General features: G+C 51.5%; 1 protein-coding gene across 1 annotated transcript in view; it reads right to left on the reverse strand.

The window, feature by feature from the left end:
• The window catches only part of LOC121329023 (dnaJ homolog subfamily C member 11), an 83160-nt gene extending 61995 nt beyond the window's left edge, over positions 1 to 21165 (reverse strand). The window contains exons 1-14 of the mRNA XM_041274223.1: positions 21018 to 21165; positions 17324 to 17453; positions 14139 to 14212; positions 13546 to 13647; positions 13285 to 13413; positions 11552 to 11674; positions 8956 to 9029; positions 8290 to 8479; positions 6842 to 6927; positions 6519 to 6635; positions 5788 to 5943; positions 5620 to 5689; positions 5014 to 5071; positions 75 to 217 (exon numbers count right to left, since the gene is read on the reverse strand). Coding sequence (XP_041130157.1) covers positions 75 to 217; positions 5014 to 5071; positions 5620 to 5689; positions 5788 to 5943; positions 6519 to 6635; positions 6842 to 6927; positions 8290 to 8479; positions 8956 to 9029; positions 11552 to 11674; positions 13285 to 13413; positions 13546 to 13647; positions 14139 to 14212; positions 17324 to 17453; positions 21018 to 21089 — 1524 coding nt within the window. The 5' untranslated portion in view covers positions 21090 to 21165. The remainder of the gene's footprint in view (positions 1 to 74; positions 218 to 5013; positions 5072 to 5619; positions 5690 to 5787; positions 5944 to 6518; positions 6636 to 6841; positions 6928 to 8289; positions 8480 to 8955; positions 9030 to 11551; positions 11675 to 13284; positions 13414 to 13545; positions 13648 to 14138; positions 14213 to 17323; positions 17454 to 21017) is intronic.
• Between the last annotated feature and the right edge of the window lie 1335 nt (positions 21166 to 22500).

The raw sequence follows: 22500 nt of genomic DNA on the forward strand, positions 1-22500 counted from the left end.
TTCACACTGAAGACACCGAGAGAGACTTGTTGGGGCAGCGTTTGCTGTTGAAGCCCTCATGAAGTTTCTCTTGCCTTGGACGCCTCTGTGAGGATGAGTTTGGAGTCCTTCACCAGGCACTGCAGTGGCACGGTCACATCGATCACCTTCGCCTTCTCCTGCTTCCTGCTGGTGTCCGTCACAAACTTCCCATACCAAGCATTCAGGATGATGAGCCCTGTGGAGAAACCAGAACCAAATCAAACACTGAGAGGAGCCCTGGAGAGAAACCAGAACCAAATCAAACGTTGAGAGGAGCCCTGGAGAGAAACCAGAACCAAATCAAACACTGAGAGGAGCCCTGGAGAGAAACCAGAACCAAATCAAACACTGAGAGGAGCCCTGGAGAGAAACCAGAACCAAATCAAACACTGAGAGGAGCCCTGGAGAGAAACCAGAACCAAATCAAACACTGAGAGGAGCCCTGGAGAGAAACCAGAACCAAATCAAACACTGAGAGGAGCCCTGGAGAGAAACCAGAACCGAATAAAACACTGAGAGGAGGCTTCGTGTTGAAATCCTGAGAGGTGTTCCTGCAGCACACTGGTGTATCTGTATTGAAATCCTGAGAGGTGTTGTGCAGCACACTGGTGTATCTGTATTTAAATCCTGAGAGGTGTTGTGCAGCACGCTGGTGTATTTGTATTGAAATCCTGAGAGGTTTTGTGCAGCACACTGGTGTATCTGTATTGAAATCCTGAGAGGTGTTGTGCAGCACGCTGGTGTATTTGTATTGAAATCCTGAGAGGTTTTGTGCAGCACACTGGTGTATCTGTATTTAAATCCTGAGAGGTGTTGTGCAGCACGCTGGTGTATTTGTATTGAAATCCTGAGAGGTGTTGTGCAGCACACTGGTGTATCTGTATTGAAATCCTGAGAGGTGTTGTGCAGCACACTGGTGTATCTGTATTGAAATCCTGAGAGGTGTTGTGCAGCACACTGGTGTATCTGTATTGAAATCCTGAGAGGTGTTCCTGCAGCACACTGGTGTATTTGTATTGAAATCCTGAGAGGTGTTGTGCAGCACACTGGTGTATCTGTATTGAAATCCTGAGAGGTGTTGTGCAGCACACTGGTGTATTTGTATTGAAATCCTGAGAGGTGTTGTGCAGCACACTGGTGTATCTGTATTGAAATCCTGAGAGGTGTTGTGCAGCACGCTGGTGTATTTGTATTGAAATCCTGAGAGGTGTTGTGCAGCACACTGGTGTATCTGTATTGAAATCCTGAGAGGTGTTGTGCAGCACACTGGTGTATCTGTATTGAAATCCTGAGAGGTGTTGTGCAGCACACTGGTGTATCTGTATTGAAATCCTGAGAGGTGTTGTGCAGCACACTGGTGTATTTGTATTGAAATCCTGAGAGGTGTTGTGCAGCACACTGGTGTATCTGTATTGAAATCCTGAGAGGTGTTCCTGCAGCACACTGGTGTATCTGTATTGAAATCCTGAGAGGTGTTGTGCAGCACACTGGTGTATCTGTATTGAAATCCTGAGAGGTGTTGTGCAGCACACTGGTGTATCTGTATTGAAATCCTGAGAGGTGTTCCTGCAGCACACTGGTGTATCTGTATTGAAATCCTGAGAGGTGTTGTGCAGCACACTGGTGTATCTGTATTGAAATCCTGAGAGGTGTTGTGCAGCACACTGGTGTATCTGTATTGAAATCCTGAGAGGTGTTGTGCAGCACACTGGTGTATTTGTATTGAAATCCTGAGAGGTGTTGTGCAGCACACTGGTGTATTTGTATTGAAATCCTGAGAGGTGTTGTGCAGCACACTGGTGTATCTGTATTGAAATCCTGAGAGGTGTTGTGCAGCACACTGGTGTATTTGTATTGAAATCCTGAGAGGTGTTGTGCAGCACACTGGTGTATTTGTATTGAAATCCTGAGAGGTGTTGTGCAGCACACTGGTGTATTTGTATTGAAATCCTGAGAGGTGTTGTGCAGCACACTGGTGTATTTGTATTGAAATCCTGAGAGGTGTTGTGCAGCACACTGGTGTATTTGTATTGAAATCCTGAGAGGTGTTGTGCAGCACACTGGTGTATCTGTATTGAAATCCTGAGAGGTGTTGTGCAGCACACTGGTGTATTTGTATTGAAATCCTGAGAGGTGTTGTGCAGCACACTGGTGTATCTGTATTGAAATCCTGAGAGGTGTTGTGCAGCACACTGGTGTATCTGTATTGAAATCCTGAGAGGTGTTGTGCAGCACACTGGTGTATCTGTATTGAAATCCTGAGAGGTGTTGTGCAGCACACTGGTGTATTTGTATTGAAATCCTGAGAGGTGTTGTGCAGCACACTGGTGTATCTGTATTGAAATCCTGAGAGGTGTTGTGCAGCACACTGGTGTATCTGTATTGAAATCCTGAGAGGTGTTGTGCAGCACACTGGTGTATTTGTATTGAAATCCTGAGAGGTGTTGTGCAGCACACTGGTGTATCTGTATTGAAATCCTGAGAGGTGTTGTGCAGCACACTGGTGTATTTGTATTGAAATCCTGAGAGGTGTTGTGCAGCACACTGGTGTATCTGTATTGAAATCCTGAGAGGTGTTGTGCAGCACACTGGTGTATCTGTATTGAAATCCTGAGAGGTGTTGTGCAGCACACTGGTGTATCTGTATTGAAATCCTGAGAGGTGTTCCTGCAGCACACTGGTGTATCTGTATTGAAATCCTGAGAGGTGTTCCTGCAGCACACTGGTGTATCTGTATTGAAATCCTGAGAGGTGTTGTGCAGCACACTGGTGTATCTGTATTGAAATCCTGAGAGGTGTTGTGCAGCACACTGGTGTATTTGTATTGAAATCCTGAGAGGTGTTGTGCAGCACACTGGTGTATTTGTATTGAAATCCTGAGAGGTGTTGTGCAGCACACTGGTGTATTTGTATTGAAATCCTGAGAGGTGTTGTGCAGCACACTGGTGTATCTGTATTGAAATCCTGAGAGGTGTTGTGCAGCACACTGGTGTATCTGTATTGAAATCCTGAGAGGTGTTGTGCAGCACACTGGTGTATCTGTATTGAAATCCTGAGAGGTGTTGTGCAGCACACTGGTGTATTTGTATTGAAATCCTGAGAGGTGTTCCTGCAGCACACTGGTGTATTTGTATTGAAATCCTGAGAGGTGTTGTGCAGCACACTGGTGTATTTGTACTGAAATCCTGAGAGGTGTTGTGCAGCACACTGGTGTATCTGTATTGAAATCCTGAGAGGTGTTGTGCAGCACACTGGTGTATTTGTATTGAAATCCTGAGAGGTGTTGTGCAGCACACTGGTGTATTTGTATTGAAATCCTGAGAGGTGTTGTGCAGCACACTGGTGTATTTGTATTGAAATCCTGAGAGGTGTTGTGCAGCACACTGGTGTATCTGTATTGAAATCCTGAGAGGTGTTGTGCAGCACACTGGTGTATCTGTATTGAAATCCTGAGAGGTGTTGTGCAGCACACTGGTGTATCTGTATTGAAATCCTGAGAGGTGTTGTGCAGCACACTGGTGTATTTGTATTGAAATCCTGAGAGGTGTTGTGCAGCACACTGGTGTATCTGTATTGAAATCCTGAGAGGTGTTCCTGCAGCACACTGGTGTATTTGTATTGAAATCCTGAGAGGTGTTGTGCAGCACACTGGTGTATTTGTATTGAAATCCTGAGAGGTGTTGTGCAGCACACTGGTGTATTTGTATTGAAATCCTGAGAGGTGTTCCTGCAGCACACTGGTGTATTTGTATTGAAATCCTGAGAGGTGTTGTGCAGCACACTGGTGTATCTGTATTGAAATCCTGAGAGGTGTTGTGCAGCACACTGGTGTATCTGTATTGAAATCCTGAGAGGTGTTGTGCAGCACACTGGTGTATTTGTATTGAAATCCTGAGAGGTGTTGTGCAGCACACTGGTGTATTTGTATTGAAATCCTGAGAGGTGTTGTGCAGCACACTGGTGTATCTGTATTGAAATCCTGAGAGGTGTTGTGCAGCACACTGGTGTATTTGTATTGAAATCCTGAGAGGTGTTGTGCAGCACACTGGTGTATCTGTATTGAAATCCTGAGAGGTGTTGTGCAGCACACTGGTGTATCTGTATTGAAATCCTGAGAGGTGTTGTGCAGCACACTGGTGTATTTGTATTGAAATCCTGAGAGGTGTTGTGCAGCACACTGGTGTATCTGTATTGAAATCCTGAGAGGTGTTGTGCAGCACACTGGTGTATTTGTATTGAAATCCTGAGAGGTGTTGTGCAGCACACTGGTGTATTTGTATTGAAATCCTGAGAGGTGTTGTGCAGCACACTGGTGTATCTGTATTGAAATCCTGAGAGGTGTTGTGCAGCACACTGGTGTATTTGTATTGAAATCCTGAGAGGTGTTGTGCAGCACACTGGTGTATTTGTACTGAAATCCTGAGAGGTGTTGTGCAGCACACTGGTGTATTTGTACTGAAATCCTGAGAGGTGTTGTTGCAGCACACTGGTGTATTTGTATTGAAATCCTGAGAGGTGTTGTGCAGCACACTGGTGTATTTGTATTGAAATCCTGAGAGGTGTTGTGCAGCACACTGGTGTATCTGTATTGAAATCCTGAGAGGTGTTGTGCAGCACACTGGTGTATTTGTATTGAAATCCTGAGAGGTGTTGTGCAGCACACTGGTGTATCTGTATTGAAATCCTGAGAGGTGTTGTGCAGCACACTGGTGTATCTGTATTGAAATCCTGAGAGGTGTTGTGCAGCACACTGGTGTATTTGTATTGAAATCCTGAGAGGTGTTGTGCAGCACACTGGTGTATCTGTATTGAAATCCTGAGAGGTGTTGTGCAGCACACTGGTGTATCTGTATTGAAATCCTGAGAGGTGTTGTGCAGCACACTGGTGTATTTGTACTGAAATCCTGCTTTAGGTTAAAGGACTCTCAGTGTCTTGCTGTCAGGTTATCTGCTGGCTCTTATTTGCTCCCACAGTGTGTTTGTGTCTCTTACCCATCCTGGACTCCTCACACTCGATGACCCGGCGCACAGACTCCTGCATCAGCCGCACCTGCCAGGGAAACAAACAAACACCTTCAGGGATGGACAGACAGCTACATATACAGACAGACAGACAGAGACAGACAGTTACATATACAGATAGATAGATAGACAGCTACATATACAGATAGACAGATAGATAGATAGACAGACAGCTACATATACAGATAGATAGAAACAGATATACAGCTACAAATACAGACAGACAGATAGATAGATAGGGACACTGTACTATCTACTATTACTGTCGACTGTATATGTACTATCTACAGATATACAGCTACAAATACAGACAGACAGCTACATATACAGATAGATAGAAACAGATATACAGCTACATATACAGATAGACAGAGCTACAAATGCAGACAGATAGACAGACAGCTACATATACAGACAGAGACAGATATACAGCTACATATACAGATAGATTTCTAGCAAAATAGATACAGACACACACACACATAGACAGATAGATACAGACAGATCGCTAGATAGATAGAGAGACAGACACACACACATATAGACAGATCGCTAGACAGACAGACGGACACTCACGGCTGCCTCTGCCTCCTGTTTCTTCCGGGCGATGTCGGAGGATGAGCTCTCTCTCTGCTTCTCCAGCTCCCTGCGCAGAGACACAGGCTCAGTCACCACGGAAACACAAACACCTACAAAACAGGTATTAAAAAAAAAAAAAAAAAAAAAAAAGAGGCAAGTCCTTACTGCTCCTTCTGCGCACTCAGGTAGGGCTGGATAACCAGCCTCTGCATCGCCAGGAAGAAAACCAGAGGCCCCACAGTGGCATAGAACACAGCGCTGGGGAGGAGCTGATCTGTCAGGTGCATCGGAAAGAAGTACGTCTGACTGGCTCTGTTCAACCTGCAGAGAGAGAGAGAGAGAGAGAGGAGACACAGCTACACTGAATTAGGACTGACTCTGTTCAACCTGCAGAGAGAGAGAGAGGAGACACAGCTACACTGAATTAGGACTGACTGTTCAACCTGCAGAGAGAGAGAGAGGAGACACAGCTACACTGAATTAGGACTGACTGTTCAACCTGCAGAGAGAGAGAGAGGAGACACAGCTACACTGAATTAGGACTGACTGTGTTCAACCTGCAGAGAGAGAGAGAGGAGACACAGCTACACTGCAGAGAGAGAGACTCTGTTCAACCTGCAGAGAGAGAGAGAGGAGACACAGCTACACTGAATTAGGACTGACTGTTCAACCTGCAGAGAGAGAGACAGGAGACACAGCTACACTGAATTAGGACTGACTGTGTTCAACCTGCAGAGAGAGAGAGAGGAGACACAGCTACACTGAATTAGGACTGACTGTGTTCAACCTGCAGAGAGAGAGACAGGAGACACAGCTACACTGAATTAGGACTGACTGTGTTCAACCTGCAGAGAGAGAGAGAGAGAGAGAGAGAGAGAGAGAGAGAGAGCACGTACTTGATTTTGAGGGAGACCCCCTGGGGTACCCCAACACTGACTGTGGCCCCCAGAACACTGTGCCGACTGATCTTCCGCTCCACACCGTACTCCAGGACAGTACCGAAGAATCCAGCCCTGCAACACACACAGACAGACAGACAGACATCACACACACACACAGCACTGCGTTAGTGAATACCACAGGATCAACCATCACAGACATGGGAGCCGGCTGCATCCTCTCAGTGCTGCTGTCTGTTGCAAGCCGTCACCGTGTCGTGTGACGGGCGTCTCTTCTCTTCTTTCACTGTGTTTTGTGTTGGTTTAGCTGGGGCACTTACTTCAGGGAGCCCTTGACTTTAGTCTGATCCTCGTCCTGGAACTTGTACTGGTAGCTGAGCATCATGAAGCAGTGAGGGATCCCGAGCTGTGGACACATGAGCCATATTAGTGCAGTGATGGAAAGCAGTGTCCCCCAGTCCAGGTTTTACTAGCAGTGTCCCCCAGTCCAGGTTTTACTAGCAGTGTCCCCCCCCCAGTCCAGGTTTTACTAGCAGTGTCCCCCCCCCAGTCCAGGTTTTACTAGCAGTGTCCCTCCCCAGTCCAGGTTTTACTAGCAGTGTCCCTCCCAGTCCAGGTTTTACTAGCAGTGTCCCTCCCAGTCCAGGTTTTACTAGCAGTGTCCCCCCCCCAGTCCAGGTTTTACTAGCAGTGTCCCCCCCAGTCCAGGTTTTACTAGCAGTGTCCCTCCCCAGTCCAGGTTTTACTAGCAGTGTCCCTCCCAGTCCCAGGTTTTACTAGCAGTGTCCCTCCCAGTCCAGGTTTTACTAGCAGTGTCCCTCCCAGTCCAGGTTTTACTAGCAGTGTCCCTCCCAGTCCAGGTTTTACTAGCAGTGTCCCTCCCAGTCCAGGTTTTACTAGCAGTGTCCCTCCCAGTCCAGGTTTTACTAGCAGTGTCCCTCCCAGTCCAGGTTTTACTAGCAGTGTCCCTCCCAGTCCAGGTTTTACTAGCAGTGTCCCTCCCAGTCCAGGTTTTACTAGCAGTGTCCCTCCCAGTCCAGGTTTTACTAGCAGTGTCCCTCCCAGTCCAGGTTTTACTAGCAGTGTCCCTCCCAGTCCAGGTTTTACTAGCAGTGTCCCTCCCAGTCCAGGTTTTACTAGCAGTGTCCCTCCCAGTCCAGGTTTTACTAGCAGTGTCCCTCCCAGTCCAGGTTTTACTAGCAGTGTCCCTCCCAGTCCAGGTTTTACTAGCAGTGTCCCCCCCCCAGTCCAGGTTTTACTAGCAGTGTCCCTCCCAGTCCAGGTTTTACTAGCAGTGTCCCTCCCAGTCCAGGTTTTACTAGCAGTGTCCCTCCCCAGTCCAGGTTTTACTAGCAGTGTCCCTCCCAGTCCAGGTTTTACTAGCAGTGTCCCTCCCCAGTCCAGGTTTTACTAGCAGTGTCCCTCCCCAGTCCAGGTTTTACTAGCAGTGTCCCTCCCAGTCCAGGTTTTACTAGCAGTGTCCCTCCCAGTCCAGGTTTTACTAGCAGTGTCCCTCCCAGTCCAGGTTTTACTAGCAGTGTCCCTCCCAGTCCAGGTTTTACTAGCAGTGTCCCCCAGTCCAGGTTTTACTAGCAGTGTCCCCCAGTCCAGGTTTTACTAGCAGTGTCCCCCCCCAGTCCAGGTTTTACTAGCCGCTTGATCAGCCCCAGTGTGTCTGGCTACCAAGCTCAGGTGTGCCTTATTAAACTCCTAGTGAAACCAGGAATGGATGAAACTGCTATGCAACGGGAGTCTCTCCCCTCTCCACCTGCAGTGCGAAGGTGAGGTGGCTGCTCTTGGTGTCCCTCACGATGCTGGTGTTCATGGCAGACTGGGTGCCCCAGCGCCACTGCAAGTACCCCATGGTGTTCTTGTCGAGGTGTCGTGCCAGGACGGTGGTGAGGCCGGGCCGAACACCGCGGGAAGAGACCTGCAGCGCGCAATGAGTCGTCAGGAAACTGGAGACAGAGAGAGGGGGAGGGAGAGGGGGGGGGGGGGGGTTAGAATTGAAGGGGATAGTGGAACTCCAGGGTCATCTCTTTCATCGAGGGCGTTACATTATTACAGAAGACCGCAGCGATGACATTATCACACATATGCTACATGTTTAACACTGTGAGAGAGTGTACAGGAAGGTACCAGTGTACGAAGCAATTAGACAGCAATTATACAGTGTGGCTCCTTTGCTCTTTTTCAGCTCCTGGATTTGAATAGTGTGATGTGCTGCTCAGTTGGGCTCTCTGGACCCCTGATACACGTCTGTTAATCCTAACAGGGCTGGTTATGAATCTCAGGAGAACAGGATGCTGAAACCCAACGACAGTGACTGGCAGCTTCCAGCCGTCACTGTCACCACACAGCGCAGCTCCTTTACAAGGCAGCCCTTCACACCGCGGAGCCGCTCAGCAGGGCAATGTGCAGGACGGGTACTGACCAGCGAGGCGTGAGGTTCCGGAATATCTTCATGCCGAAGAGGGGCCCGTGCGTGTCCCCCGCGCCCAGCTCCAGCTGCTCAGCAAGAAAGAGAAAAACAAACACTGCCATCAACACACAGGAGCTGCACCACCCCCCCTCCCCAAAACAACACTGCCATCAACACACAGGAGCTGCACCCCCCCCCCTCCCCAAAACAACACTGCCATCAACACACAGGAGCTGCACCCCCCCCTCCCTCCCCAAAACAACACTGCCATCAACACACAGGAGCTGCACCCCCCCCCCTCCCCAAAACAACACTGCCATCAACACACAGGAGCTGCACCACCCCCCCTCCCCAAAACAACACTGCCATCAACACACAGGAGCTGCACCCCCCCCCCCCCCCAAAACAACACTGCCATCAACACACAGGAGCTGCACCCCCTCCCTCCCCAAAACAACACTGCCATCAACACACAGGAGCTGCACCCCCTCCCTCCCCAAAACAACACTGCCATCAACACACAGGAGCTGCACCCCCCCCTCCCTCCCCAAAACAACACTGCCATCAACACACAGGAGCTGCACCCCCTCCCTCCCCAAAACAACACTGCCATCAACACACAGGAGCTGCACCCCCTCCCTCCCCAAAACAACACTGCCATCAACACACAGGAGCTGCACCCCCCCCCCTCCCCAAAACAACACTGCCATCAACACACAGGAGCTGCACCACCCCCCCTCCCCAAAACAACACTGCCATCAACACACAGGAGCTGCACCCCCCCCCCCTCCCCAAAACAACACTGCCATCAACACACAGGAGCTGCACCCCCCCCCCCTCCCCAAAACAACACTGCCATCAACACACAGGAGCTGCACCCCCTCCCTCCCCAAAACAACACTGCCATCAACACACAGGAGCTGCACCCCCCCCTCCCTCCCCAAAACAACACTGCCATCAACACACAGGAGCTGCACCACCCCCTCCCTCCCCAAAACAACACTGCCATCAACACACAGGAGCTGCACCCCCTCCCTCCCCAAAACAACACTGCCATCAACACACAGGAGCTGCACCACCCCCCCCTCCCCAAAACAACACTGCCATCAACACACAGGAGCTGCACCCCCCCCTCCCTCCCCAAAACAACACTGCCATCAACACACAGGAGCTGCACCACCCCCCCCTCCCCAAAACAACACTGCCATCAACACACAGGAGCTGCACCCCCCCCCCTCCCCAAAACAACACTGCCATCAACACACAGGAGCTGCACCACCCCCCCTCCCCAAAACAACACTGCCATCAACACACAGGAGCTGCACCACCCCCCCTCCCCAAAACAACACTGCCATCAACACACAGGAGCTGCACCCCCCCCCTCCCCAAAACAACACTGCCATCAACACACAGGAGCTGCACCCCCCCCCCTCCCCAAAACAACACTGCCATCAACACACAGGAGCTGCACCCCCCCCCCCTCCCCAAAACAACACTGCCATCAACACACAGGAGCTGCACCACCCCCCCTCCCCAAAACAACACTGCCATCAACACACAGGAGCTGCACCCCCTCCCTCCCCAAAACAACACTGCCATCAACACACAGGAGCTGCACCCCCCCCCCCCTCCCCAAAACAACACTGCCATCAACACACAGGAGCTGCACCCCCCCCTCCCTCCCCAAAACAACACTGCCATCAACACACAGGAGCTGCACCCCCCCCCCCCAAAACAACACTGCCATCAACACACAGGAGCTGCACCCCCTCCCTCCCCAAAACAACACTGCCATCAACACACAGGAGCTGCACCCCCTCCCTCCCCAAAACAACACTGCCATCAACACACAGGAGCTGCACCCCCTCCCTCCCCAAAACAACACTGCCATCAACACACAGGAGCTGCACCCCCCCCCTCCCCAAAACAACACTGCCATCAACACACAGGAGCTGCACCCCCCCCTCCCTCCCCAAAACAACACTGCCATCAACACACAGGAGCTGCACCCCCCCCCCCTCCCCAAAACAACACTGCCATCAACACACAGGAGCTGCACCACCCCCCCTCCCCAAAACAACACTGCCATCAACACACAGGAGCTGCACCCCCTCCCTCCCCAAAACAACACTGCCATCAACACACAGGAGCTGCACCACCCCCCCCTCCCCAAAACAACACTGCCATCAACACACAGGAGCTGCACCCCCCCCCCTCCCCAAAACAACACTGCCATCAACACACAGGAGCTGCACCCCCTCCCTCCCCAAAACAACACTGCCATCAACACACAGGAGCTGCACCCCCCCCTCCCCAAAACAACACTGCCATCAACACACAGGAGCTGCACCACCCCCCCTCCCCAAAACAACACTGCCATCAACACACAGGAGCTGCACCCCCCCCCTCCCCAAAACAACACTGCCATCAACACACAGGAGCTGCACCCCCCCCTCCCCAAAACAACACTGCCATCAACACACAGGAGCTGCACCCCCTCCCTCCCCAAAACAACACTGCCATCAACACACAGGAGCTGCACCACCCCCCCTCCCCAAAACAACACTGCCATCAACACACAGGAGCTGCACCCTCTCTCTCTGCGTACCTCTCCCCAGCCCTTGGTGGAAGTGACCCTCCTGATCGCCACGTTGATGGTCCCGCCCCCGTTCCCATTCTGAGTGGTCAGGGATCCTGAGAGGATGGCCGTGTCTGTGGTGGTGAGCGGAGCCTAGCGGAGAGAAACAGAGGAATGAACAAACAAACAAACAAACAAACATTAGTATCCAGTCCATCAGAATTTAATGGAAGTGTGAAGTTGACAGGATGATCCCTTTGCTGTGCTGTGTGAGTGCATGTGTGTGTGTGCTCTCTGCAGTACCTCTATGGACTGGGAGATGTGTGTGTGTGTGTGCTCTCTGCAGTACCTCTATGGACTGGGAGATGTGTGTGTGTGTGCTCTCTGCAGTACCTCTATGGACTGGGAGATGTGTGTGTGTGTGTGTCTCTGCAGTACCTCTATGGACTGGGAGATGTGTGTGCTCTCTGCAGTACCTCTATGGACTGGGAGATGTGTGTGTGTGTGCTCTCTGCAGTACCTCTATGGACTGGGAGATGTGTGTGTGTGTGTGTCTCTGCAGTACCTCTATGGACTGGGAGATGTGTGTGTGTGTGCTCTCTGCAGTACCTCTATGGACTGGGAGATGTGTGTGTGTGTGCTCTCTGCAGTACCTCTATGGACTGGGAGATGTGTGTGTGTGTGCTCTCTGCAGTACCTCTATGGACTGGGAGATGTGTGTGTGTGTGTGCTCTCTGCAGTACCTCTATGGACTGGGAGATGTGTGTGTGTGTGCTCTCTGCAGTACCTCTATGGACTGGGAGATGTGTGTGTGTGTGCTCTCTGCAGTACCTCTATGGACTGGGAGATGTGTGTGTGTGTGTGTCTCTGCAGTACCTCTATGGACTGGGAGATGTGTGTGTGTGTGCTCTCTGCAGTACCTCTATGGACTGGGAGATGTGTGTGTGTGCTCTCTGCAGTACCTCTATGGACTGGGAGATGTGTGTGTGTGTGCTCTCTGCAGTACCCCTATGGACTGGGAGATGTGTGTGTGTGTGTCTCTGCAGTACCTCTATGGACTGGGAGATGTGTGTGTGTGTGCTCTCTGCAGTACCTCTATGGACTGGGAGATGTGTGTGTGTGTGTCTCTGCAGTACCTCTATGGACTGGGAGATGTGTGTGTGTGTGTGTGCTCTCTGCAGTACCTCTATGGACTGGGAGATGTGTGTGTGTGTGCTCTCTGCAGTACCTCTATGGACTGGGAGATGTGTGTGTGTGCTCTCTGCAGTACCTCTATGGACTGGGAGATGTGTGTGTGTGTGTGCTCTCTGCAGTACCTCTATGGACTGGGAGATGTGTGTGTGTGTGTGCTCTCTGCAGTACCTCTATGGACTGGGAGATGTGTGTGTGTGTGCTCTCTGCAGTACCTCTATGGACTGGGAGATGTGTGTGTGTGTGCTCTCTGCAGTACCTCTATGGACTGGGAGATGTGTGTGTGTGTGTCTCTGCAGTACCTCTATGGACTGGGAGATGTGTGTGTGTGTGTGTGTCTCTGCAGTACCTCTATGGACTGGGAGATGTGTGTGTGTGTGCTCTCTGCAGTACCTCTATGGACTGGGAGATGTGTGTGTGTGTGTCTCTGCAGTACCCCTATGGACTGGGAGATGTGTGTGTGTGTGCTCTCTGCAGTACCTCTATGGACTGGGAGATGTGTGTGTGTGTGCTCTCTGCAGTACCTCTATGGACTGGGAGATGTGTGTGTGTGTGTGTGCTCTCTGCAGTACCTCTATGGACTGGGAGATGTGCATCCTGTTAATTTCAATGTGTGGGAATCCGCCCCCTGGAATCTCTTCATAGTCCTCGTCGTAGCGATCGAACAGGTCTGTGGCATCCACGCCCACGCTGATCGTACCCTGGGGAGGGCAGGGAGCAAGGGGTGGGGAGTGAAACACAGTGAAGAGGAAGGCTTCTACACATCTCCATTCAAGAGAGCAAACCTTTTGAAATGAAACCCGCCCCCCTCGCCCCCCTCCCCTCCCCGATACCTTGGGGTTGGTCCTGTGCTGCAGTCTCCTCTCGTCTCTCTCCCTCTGCAGACGCTCAAACTCCTCCCGGATCTCCACTGGGGTCCTCTTCCTCTCCACCACCTGCAAACACACCACCACCACCATCATCACCATCACAACCTCAGCTCAGCTACAGAGACTGATCAACCAGCAACGCAGGCCAGGGATGGGAACGACAGTCCCGTCGCGGAGCAGTCTGATCCATTCCTGACACACTGGGGCTGATGAAGCACGAAGTAAAACATGGGGACTGGGTGAAACTGCTGTGCAACAGGAGTCTTATTGCCTTCCCTGTTTTATTGTAACACATGGTAAATTTATTTTCCCTCAAGTTGTTTTGAAGATAAAGTCAACCCTAGAAACCCAGTCTCCAGTATAATAAATTCTAACACCTGTTCTATCGCTCAGCAGCGTTCCTGATCACCGGCACAAACATCCTCTTTCTCAAGACAAACGGGAGTGTTATTATTATTATTATTATTATTATTATTATTACCACACTGCCAGGGTGTGAATCCTGGGCTGGCTCACGTTGCCCTGCAATGGGAGTCTGATTTCTTCTTGCCACTTACCTCCCACCCCTCCACCTCCAGCCCTCTCTTGCCATAGATGTCATAGATAGCCCTGGACTGGGGGTCGCTGAGCACTGCAGATACACAAGGCAGCGAGGTGAGACTCCCTCCCACACAAGACAAGACCTGTGAGAGCAGTCCACAGCACCATCATCTGCAGGGGGGTGCTACCAGAGCAGACTATTATTATTATTATTATTATTATTATTATTCCATTACTGGGAGCAAGCTCTCTCCACAGGGGAGGGTCGCTGGAGTCCATTTACCGTTCAGAGTGAAGAAACAGCTGCTTGGGTCTGTGTGGATCGCTGCTCTCCACAGAGTCTAAGAAAAGCAGCGACCGTCACAAACCCAGCAGCTGCTTCCTCACTCGTAAACGAGCCTGGTGGACAGAGAGGCCCCTCGCCTGTAAAGCGTTAGACTGAGCTCTGTGTTGTTGTTTTTAGGGGGGGTGCAGGGCTGGTTTGTAAAGCGTTAGACTGGGTTTTGTAAAGCGTTAGACTGGGTTCTGTGTTGTTGTTTTTAGGGGGGGTGCAGGGCTGGCCTGTAAAGCGTTAGACTGGGTTCTGTGTTGTTGTTTTTAGGGGGGTGCAGGGCTGGTTTGTAAAGCGTTAGATTGGGCTCTGTGTTGTTGTTTTTAGGGGGGTGCAGGGCTGGTTTGTAAAGTGTTAGATTGGGCTCTGTGTTGTTGTTTTTTGGGGGGTGCAGGGCTGGTTTGTAAAGTGTTAGATTGGGCTCTGTGTTGTTGTTTTTTGGGGGGTGCAGGGCTGGTTTGTAAAGCGTTAGACTGGGCTCTGTGTTGTTGTTTTTAGGGGGGGTGCAGGGCTGGTTTGTAAAGCGTTAGATTGGGCTCTGTGTTGTTGTTTTTTGGGGGGTGCAGGGCTGGTTTGTAAAGCGTTAGACTGGGCTCTGTGTTGTTGTTTTTTGGGGGGTGCAGGGCTGGTTTGTAAAGTGTTAGATTGGGCTCTGTGTTGTTGTTTTTTGGGGGGTGCAGGGCTGGTTTGTAAAGTGTTAGATTGGGCTCTGTGTTGTTGTTTTTTGGGGGGTGCAGGGCTGGTTTGTAAAGTGTTAGATTGGGCTCTGTGTTGTTGTTTTTAGGGGGGGTGCAGGGCTGGTTTGTAAAGCGTTAGATTGGGCTCTGTGTTGTTGTTTTTAGGGGGGTGCAGGGCTGGTTTGTAAAGCGTTAGACTGGGCTCTGTGTTGTTGTTTTTAGGGGGGGTGCAGGGCTGGTTTGTAAAGCGTTAGACTGGGCTCTGTGTTGTTGTTTTTAGGGGGGTGCAGGGCTGGTTTGTAAAGCGTTAGATTGGGCTCTGTGTTGTTGTTTTTAGGGGGGTGCAGGGCTGGTTTGTAAAGCGTTAGACTGGGCTCTGTGTTGTTGTTTTTAGGGGGGTGCAGGGCTGGTTTGTAAAGCGTTAGACTGGGCTCTGTGTTGTTGTTTTTAGGGGGGTGCAGGGCTGGTTTGTAAAGCGTTAGACTGGGCTCTGTGTTGTTGTTTTTAGGGGGGGTGCAGGGCTGGTTTGTAAAGCGTTAGACTGGGCTCTGTGTTGTTGTTTTTAGGGGGGGTGCAGGGCTGGTTTGTAAAGCGTTAGACTGGGCTCTGTGTTGTTGTTTTTAGGGGGGGTGCAGGGCTGGTTTGTAAAGCGTTAGACTGGGCTCTGTGTTGTTGTTTTTAGGGGGGTGCAGGGCTGGTTTGTAAAGCGTTAGACTGGGCTCTGTGTTGTTGTTTTTAGGGGGGTGCAGGGCTGGTTTGTAAAGCGTTAGACTGGGCTCTGTGTTGTTGTTTTTAGGGGGGTGCAGGGCTGGTTTGTAAAGCGTTAGACTGGGCTCTGTGTTGTTGTTTTTAGGGGGGTGCAGGGCTGGTTTGTAAAGCGTTAGACTGGGCTCTGTGTTGTTGTTTTAGGGGGGGTGCAGGGCTGGTTTGTAAAGCATTAGACTGGGCTCTGTGTTGTTGTTTTTTGGGGGGGTGCAGGGCTGGTTTGTAAAGCGTTAGACTGGGCTCTGTGTTGTTGTTTTTTAGGGGGGGTGCAGGGCTGGTTTGTAAAGCGTTAGACTGGGCTCTGTGTTGTTGTTTTTAGGGGGGGTGCAGGGGTGGTTTGTAAAGCGTTAGACTGGGCTCTGTGTTGTTGTTTTTTGGGGGGTGCAGGGCTGGTTTGTAAAGCGTTAGACTGGGCTCTGTGTTGTTGTTTTTAGGGGGGGTGCAGGGCTGGTTTGTAAAGCGTTAGACTGGGCTCTGTGTTGTTGTTTTTAGGGGGGTGCAGGGCTGGTTTGTAAAGCGTTAGACTGGGCTCTGTGTTGTTGTTTTTAGGGGGGTGCAGGGCTGGTTTGTAAAGCGTTAGACTGGGCTCTGTGTTGTTGTTTTTAGGGGGGTGCAGGGCTGGTTTGTAAAGCGTTAGACTGGGCTCTGTGTTGTTGTTTTTTGGGGGGTGCAGGGCTGGTTTGTAAAGCGTTAGACTGGGCTCTGTGTTGTTGTTTTTTGGGGGGTGCAGGGCTGGTTTGTAAAGCGTTAGATTGGGCTCTGTGTTGTTGTTTTTTGGGGGGTGCAGGGCTGGTTTGTAAAGCGTTAGATTGGGCTCTGTGTTGTTGTTTTTAGGGGGGTGCAGGGCTGGTTTGTAAAGCGTTAGACTGGGCTCTGTGTTGTTGTTTTTAGGGGGGGTGCAGGGCTGGTTTGTAAAGCGTTAGACTGGGCTCTGTGTTGTTGTTTTTTGGGGGGTGCAGGGCTGGTTTGTAAAGCGTTAGACTGGGTTCTGTGTTGTTGTTTTTAGGGGGGTGCAGGGCTGGTTTGTAAAGCGTTAGATTGGGCTCTGTGTTGTTGTTTTTTGGGGGGGTGCAGGGCTGGTTTGTAAAGCGTTAGACTGGGCTCTGTGTTGTTGTTTTTAGGGGGGGTGCAGGGCTGGTTTGTAAAGCGTTAGACTGGGCTCTGTGTTGTTGTTTTTTGGGGGGTGCAGGGCTGGTTTGTAAAGCGTTAGATTGGGCTCTGTGTTGTTGTTTTTTGGGGGGTGCAGGGCTGGTTTGTAAAGCGTTAGATTGGGCTCTGTGTTGTTGTTTTTAGGGGGGTGCAGGGCTGGTTTGTAAAGCATTAGACTGGGCTCTGTGTTGTTGTTTTAGGGGGGGTGCAGGGCTGGTTTGTAAAGCGTTAGACTGGGCTCTGTGTTGTTGTTTTTAGGGGGGTGCAGCTCAGGTCTCACCGGTGTAAGCCTGGTGCACCAGGTTAAACAGCAGTTCTGCCTGGCTCTTCAGCTCTGGGTCCCGGTGCTTGTCAGGGTGGTACAGCACACACAGCCTCCGGTACGAAGCCTTCAGCTCATCATGGGTGGCCTGAGGGGGGGGGGGGGGGGGGGAGAGAACAAGAACTAGAAAACTGAGCCACTTAAACACACTGCAGCCCAGCTCTCTAACCACTGAGCCACTCAAACCCACTGCCTTCCACACTGCAGCCCAGCTCTCTAACCACTGAGCCACTCAAACCCACTGCCTTCCACACTGCAGCCCAGCGCTTTCTCTAACCACTGAGCCACTCAAACCCACTGCCTTCCACACTGCAGCCCAGCGCTTTCTCTAACCACTGAGCCACTCAAACCCACTGCCTTCCACACTGCAGCCCAGCGCTTTCTCTCTAACCACTGAGCTCCTCAAACCCACTGCCTTCCACACTGCAGCCCAGCGCTTTCTCTAACCACTGAGCTCCTCAAACCCCACTGCCTTCCACACTGCAGCCCAGCGCTTTCTCTAACCACTGAGCTCCTCAAACCCACTGCCTTCCACACTGCAGCCCAGCGCTTTCTCTAACCACTGAGCCACTCAAACCCACTGCCTTCCACACTGCAGCCCAGCGCTTTCTCTAACCACTGAGCTACTCAAACCCACTGCCTTCCACACTGCAGCCCAGCGCTTTCTCTAACCACTGAGCTACTCAAACCCACTGCCTTCCACACTGCAGCCCAGCGCTTTCTCTAACCACTGAGCTACTCAAACCCACTGCCTTCCACACTGCAGCCCAGCACTTTCTCTAACCACTGAGCTACTCAAACCCACTGCCTTCCACACTGCAGCCCAGCGCTTTCTCTAACCACTGAGCTACTCAAACCCACTGCCTTCCACACTGCAGCCCAGCGCTTTCTCTAACCACTGAGCTACTCAAACCCACTGCCTTCCACACTGCAGCCCAGCGCTTTCTCTAACCACTGAGCTACTCAAACCCACTGCCTTCCACACTGCAGCCCAGCGCTTTCTCTAACCACTGAGCTCCTCAAACCCACTGCCTTCCACACTGCAGCCCAGCGCTTTCTCTATCTAACCACTGAGCTACTCAAACCCACTGCCTTCCACACTGCAGCCCAGCGCTTTCTCTAACCACTGAGCTACTCAAACCCACTGCCTTCCACACTGCAGCCCAGCGCTTTCTCTAACCACTGAGCTACTCAAACCCACTGCCTTCCACACTGCAGCCCAGCGCTTTCTCTAACCACTGAGCTACTCAAACCCACTGCCTTCCACACTGCAGCCCAGCGCTTTCTCTATCTAACCACTGAGCTCCTCAAACCCACTGCCTTCCACACTGCAGCCCAGCGCTTTCTCTAACCACTGAGCCACTCAAACCCACTGCCTTCCACACTGCAGCCCAGCGCTTTCTCTAACCCACTGCCTTCCACACTGCAGCCCAGCGCGCTTTCTCTCTAACCACTGAGCTCCTCAAACCCACTGCCTTCCACACTGCAGCCCAGCACTTTCTCTAACCACTGAGCTACTCAAACCCACTGCCTTCCACACTGCAGCCCAGCGCTTTCTCTAACCACTGAGCTACTCAAACCCACTGCCTTCCACACTGCAGCCCAGCGCTTTCTCTAACCACTGAGCTCCTCAAACCCACTGCCTTCCACACTGCAGCCCAGCGCTTTCTCTAACCACTGAGCTACTCAAACCCACTGCCTTCCACACTGCAGCCCAGCGCTTTCTCTAACCACTGAGCTCCTCAAACCCACTGCCTTCCACACTGCAGCCCAGCGCTTTCTCTAACCACTGAGCCACTCAAACCCACTGCCTTCCACACTGCAGCCCAGCGCTTTCTCTAACCACTGAGCTCCTCAAACCCACTGCCTTCCACACTGCAGCCCAGCGCTTTCTCTAACCACTGAGCTCCTCAAACCCACTGCCTTCCACACTGCAGCCCAGCGCTTTCTTTATCTAACCACTGAGCCACTCAAACCCACTGCCTTCCACACTGCAGCCCAGCGCTTTCTCTAACCACTGAGCTCCTCAAACCCACTGCCTTCCACACTGCAGCCCAGCGCTTTCTCTAACCACTGAGCTCCTCAAACCCACTGCCTTCCACACTGCAGCCCAGCGCTTTCTTTAAACCACTGAGCTCCTCAAACCCACTGCCTTCCACACTGCAGCCCAGCGCTTTCTTTATCTAACCACTGAGCTACTCAAACCCACTGCCTTCCACACTGCAGCCCAGCGCTTTCTCTAACCACTGAGCTACTCAAACCCACTGCCTTCCACACTGCAGCCCAGCGCTTTCTCTAACCACTGAGCTCCTCAAACCCACTGCCTTCCGCACTGCAGCCCAGCGCTTTCTCTAACCCCTGAGAATGAATAAACGCTTCAGAGAGCATTAGCTTCTGATGTGAACATGAGGAGGGCATTTTCAATGTGTTTTATTTTATTACGATCACCCAGGAGATTAAAAACACAAAGATATTTTCAATTACTACGGGAGAATTAAACCAGGTGACAGCCATAACACACACTCACTCTCTCTCACACACACACCCACACACACTCTCACACACACACTCTCTCTCACACACACCCACACTCTCTCACACACACCCACACACTCACTCTCTCACACACTCTCTCACACACACCCACACACACACACTCTCTCTCACACACACACACACCGAGTGGAGCACACACTGTGTGTGGGTCTCAGAGAGTGTGTGTGGGTGTGTGAGTGACACTCTCTGACACAACCACCCACTTGTCTCACACACACTCACTACTGTGTGTGGACACCCTCAGACACTGACTGCTATCTCAGTGTGACCACACCACCACACAAAGACACACACACACACAGTCTCTCTCACTCACTCACACACCCACACACTCTCTCACACACACGCTATCTCACTCACTCTCTCTCACACACACACGCTATCTCACACTCACTGTCTCTCTCACCTGCCAGTCACCGCATGAGCTGAATAATACAGGCACTGTATTTACAGGCTCGTCAGATTTTAATTAAACCGATATTTATTTGCCACGGCATCCACAAGCTAATTAGCATGCATATATTTATTTGTTTACTAATTTACTTATTTAACCAAATTAGATATCGAAACACAGCGTGTGCGTGTGTGTGTGCGTGTGTGCAGTGCAGTGTGTAGTGTACAGTGTGCGTGTGTGTAGTGTGCAGTGTGTAGTGTGTGTTAGTGTCAGTGTGCAGTGTGTAGTGTCAGTGTGCAGTGTGTGCAGTGTGTAGTGTGTGTGTGTTAGTGTCAGTGTGCAGTGTGTGGTGTTAGTGTGCAGTGTGTGCAGTGTGTGGTGTGTGTGCAGTGTGTAGTGTGCAGTGCAGTGTGTGTGTGTGCAGTGTGTAGTGTGCAGTGTGTAGTGTGCAGTGTGTCAGTGTCAGCGCTATGCAGTCTTGCTGGTTACAGCAGCGAGAGCTCGGCCAGGTTAATGACGGCAGTAGACAGTGTTTCGTTGTTAATGCTGTATCGATAGCGGTGCAGGCAGAGGCTCGCCCCTGAGCGCTGCCTGAATGATACTCGGGTCACCGCGTTTACCCGGCGTGGAAACGCGTGGAAACACTCGTGGGCGCGCCGGGTCGGACCCGAGCCGTGCGCCCTGCCACGCCGCGGCTCTCACCTCTCTCCTGACGTTCAGCAGCGAATAATAATCGTCGTTATCAACCGGCTCGTCCGACAAGGCCGCCGCCATGTCCGCACCCTTTCAACCCCGCCGCGACGCTCCTCCTTCGTGGAGGGGTGATGGTGGAGTCGCCGCCGCCGCCGAGCGGTTCAGTCCGGCGAGGCTCTCAGTGCCACCTGCTGGACTGGATGACAAAAACAGAAAACAAGGATTAAAAAAAAAAAAAACGTACCGCTCCACAGCGGCTCGGGTGGGTAAGGGTCTCTGCAGCTCCGCGGCTCCTGGACCGCCTGCCTCAGAGGAAGGTCGGGCTGTGGGATGCGGTGCCGCGGGGATCAGTCCAGGCAGACCAGCGAGGACCTGTGCAAGGCTTCGGGGCAGTCAGTTTAATAATGCCAGGCTTATGAGCACCCCGGCTTCTGCTAAAAGTTACACTTCGCTCGCCATTGTGTCTGCTTTTAATTAGGGTTAAAATGCGTGCATTAAACCTGCAGTAAATGGTGTTAATGCATGTACTTATTTTGCAGGTGAGAGTGTCTTGTGACCGCGCCTGCACCAGGTTAATAACTCAGAAGAGCTCGCAATGTTGACTCGGTTTGCATGAGGACCACGCTGGAGCGAGAGAGCACACGCACAGATCTGCTTCTCTAGCCGGTTTATTGGAGTGGCTTGGCAGTGCAATACTGCGTGTAAACCCCGAGGCAAGGCACAGCTAGCAGCGATGCAGATTTGCGTGGTGAAGGACTATATGACACGAATATATATGAGATAACCAGCAGCCCCCCGACTGCACATGAAAGCTCTGATCTCCCGTCCTATTAATTACATTGGCTTCCCACAGACACTCACAACAGGAGCATTAAAACCGGCCGGGCAGGACCCAGCGACGCATGCTCGCTTTGTGTCTCAGTCACAGATGGAAAGCCGCAGACTTCCCGAGTGTGATCGAGTTGCCCGTGGAGTCGCATTTGGGGCTGCTGGAAAGCACCGTCAAAACAAAACACTCTTCTGCACCTCGCAGGAGCCAAAACGGGGTTAGTGCGCATCGCGCCCCGGAGTAATGCGCCGCTCACGCTGCAGCCCGGACAGCAGCGGTGACTTTGGCTGGAGAAATGCATCCTCCCTTTAGCAACACTGATGAGCAGCTGAGCGCCTGCGTGGTTTTGGGAAGCAGTGCTCCTGTCTTCGGGTTCAAAGGGACGGGGATCCGGTCCCACCTGCTGTTTCCAGCGCCTGTACCCCATTCCGTCTTCTCACCTCCAGGGGGCGGTGATGTGCCTACCACTGCACTTTACCACGAGTGGGCTTACTGTCCACTCTGACCTTGAGTGGGTGAAAATCAGCCTGTTATCTGTCTATCTATCTATCTATCTCTCTCTCCAACACAGAACAGATGCAGTAATTACACTGGTGAACTATAGTGGTGTAGCAGCGGTTACATATACACGCCAACAATGCTTTGATTCAAACACCTGCTCCC

Source organism: Polyodon spathula, chromosome 16 (assembly GCF_017654505.1).
Source record: "Polyodon spathula isolate WHYD16114869_AA chromosome 16, ASM1765450v1, whole genome shotgun sequence".
NCBI classification, from domain to species: Eukaryota; Metazoa; Chordata; class Actinopteri; order Acipenseriformes; family Polyodontidae; genus Polyodon; species Polyodon spathula.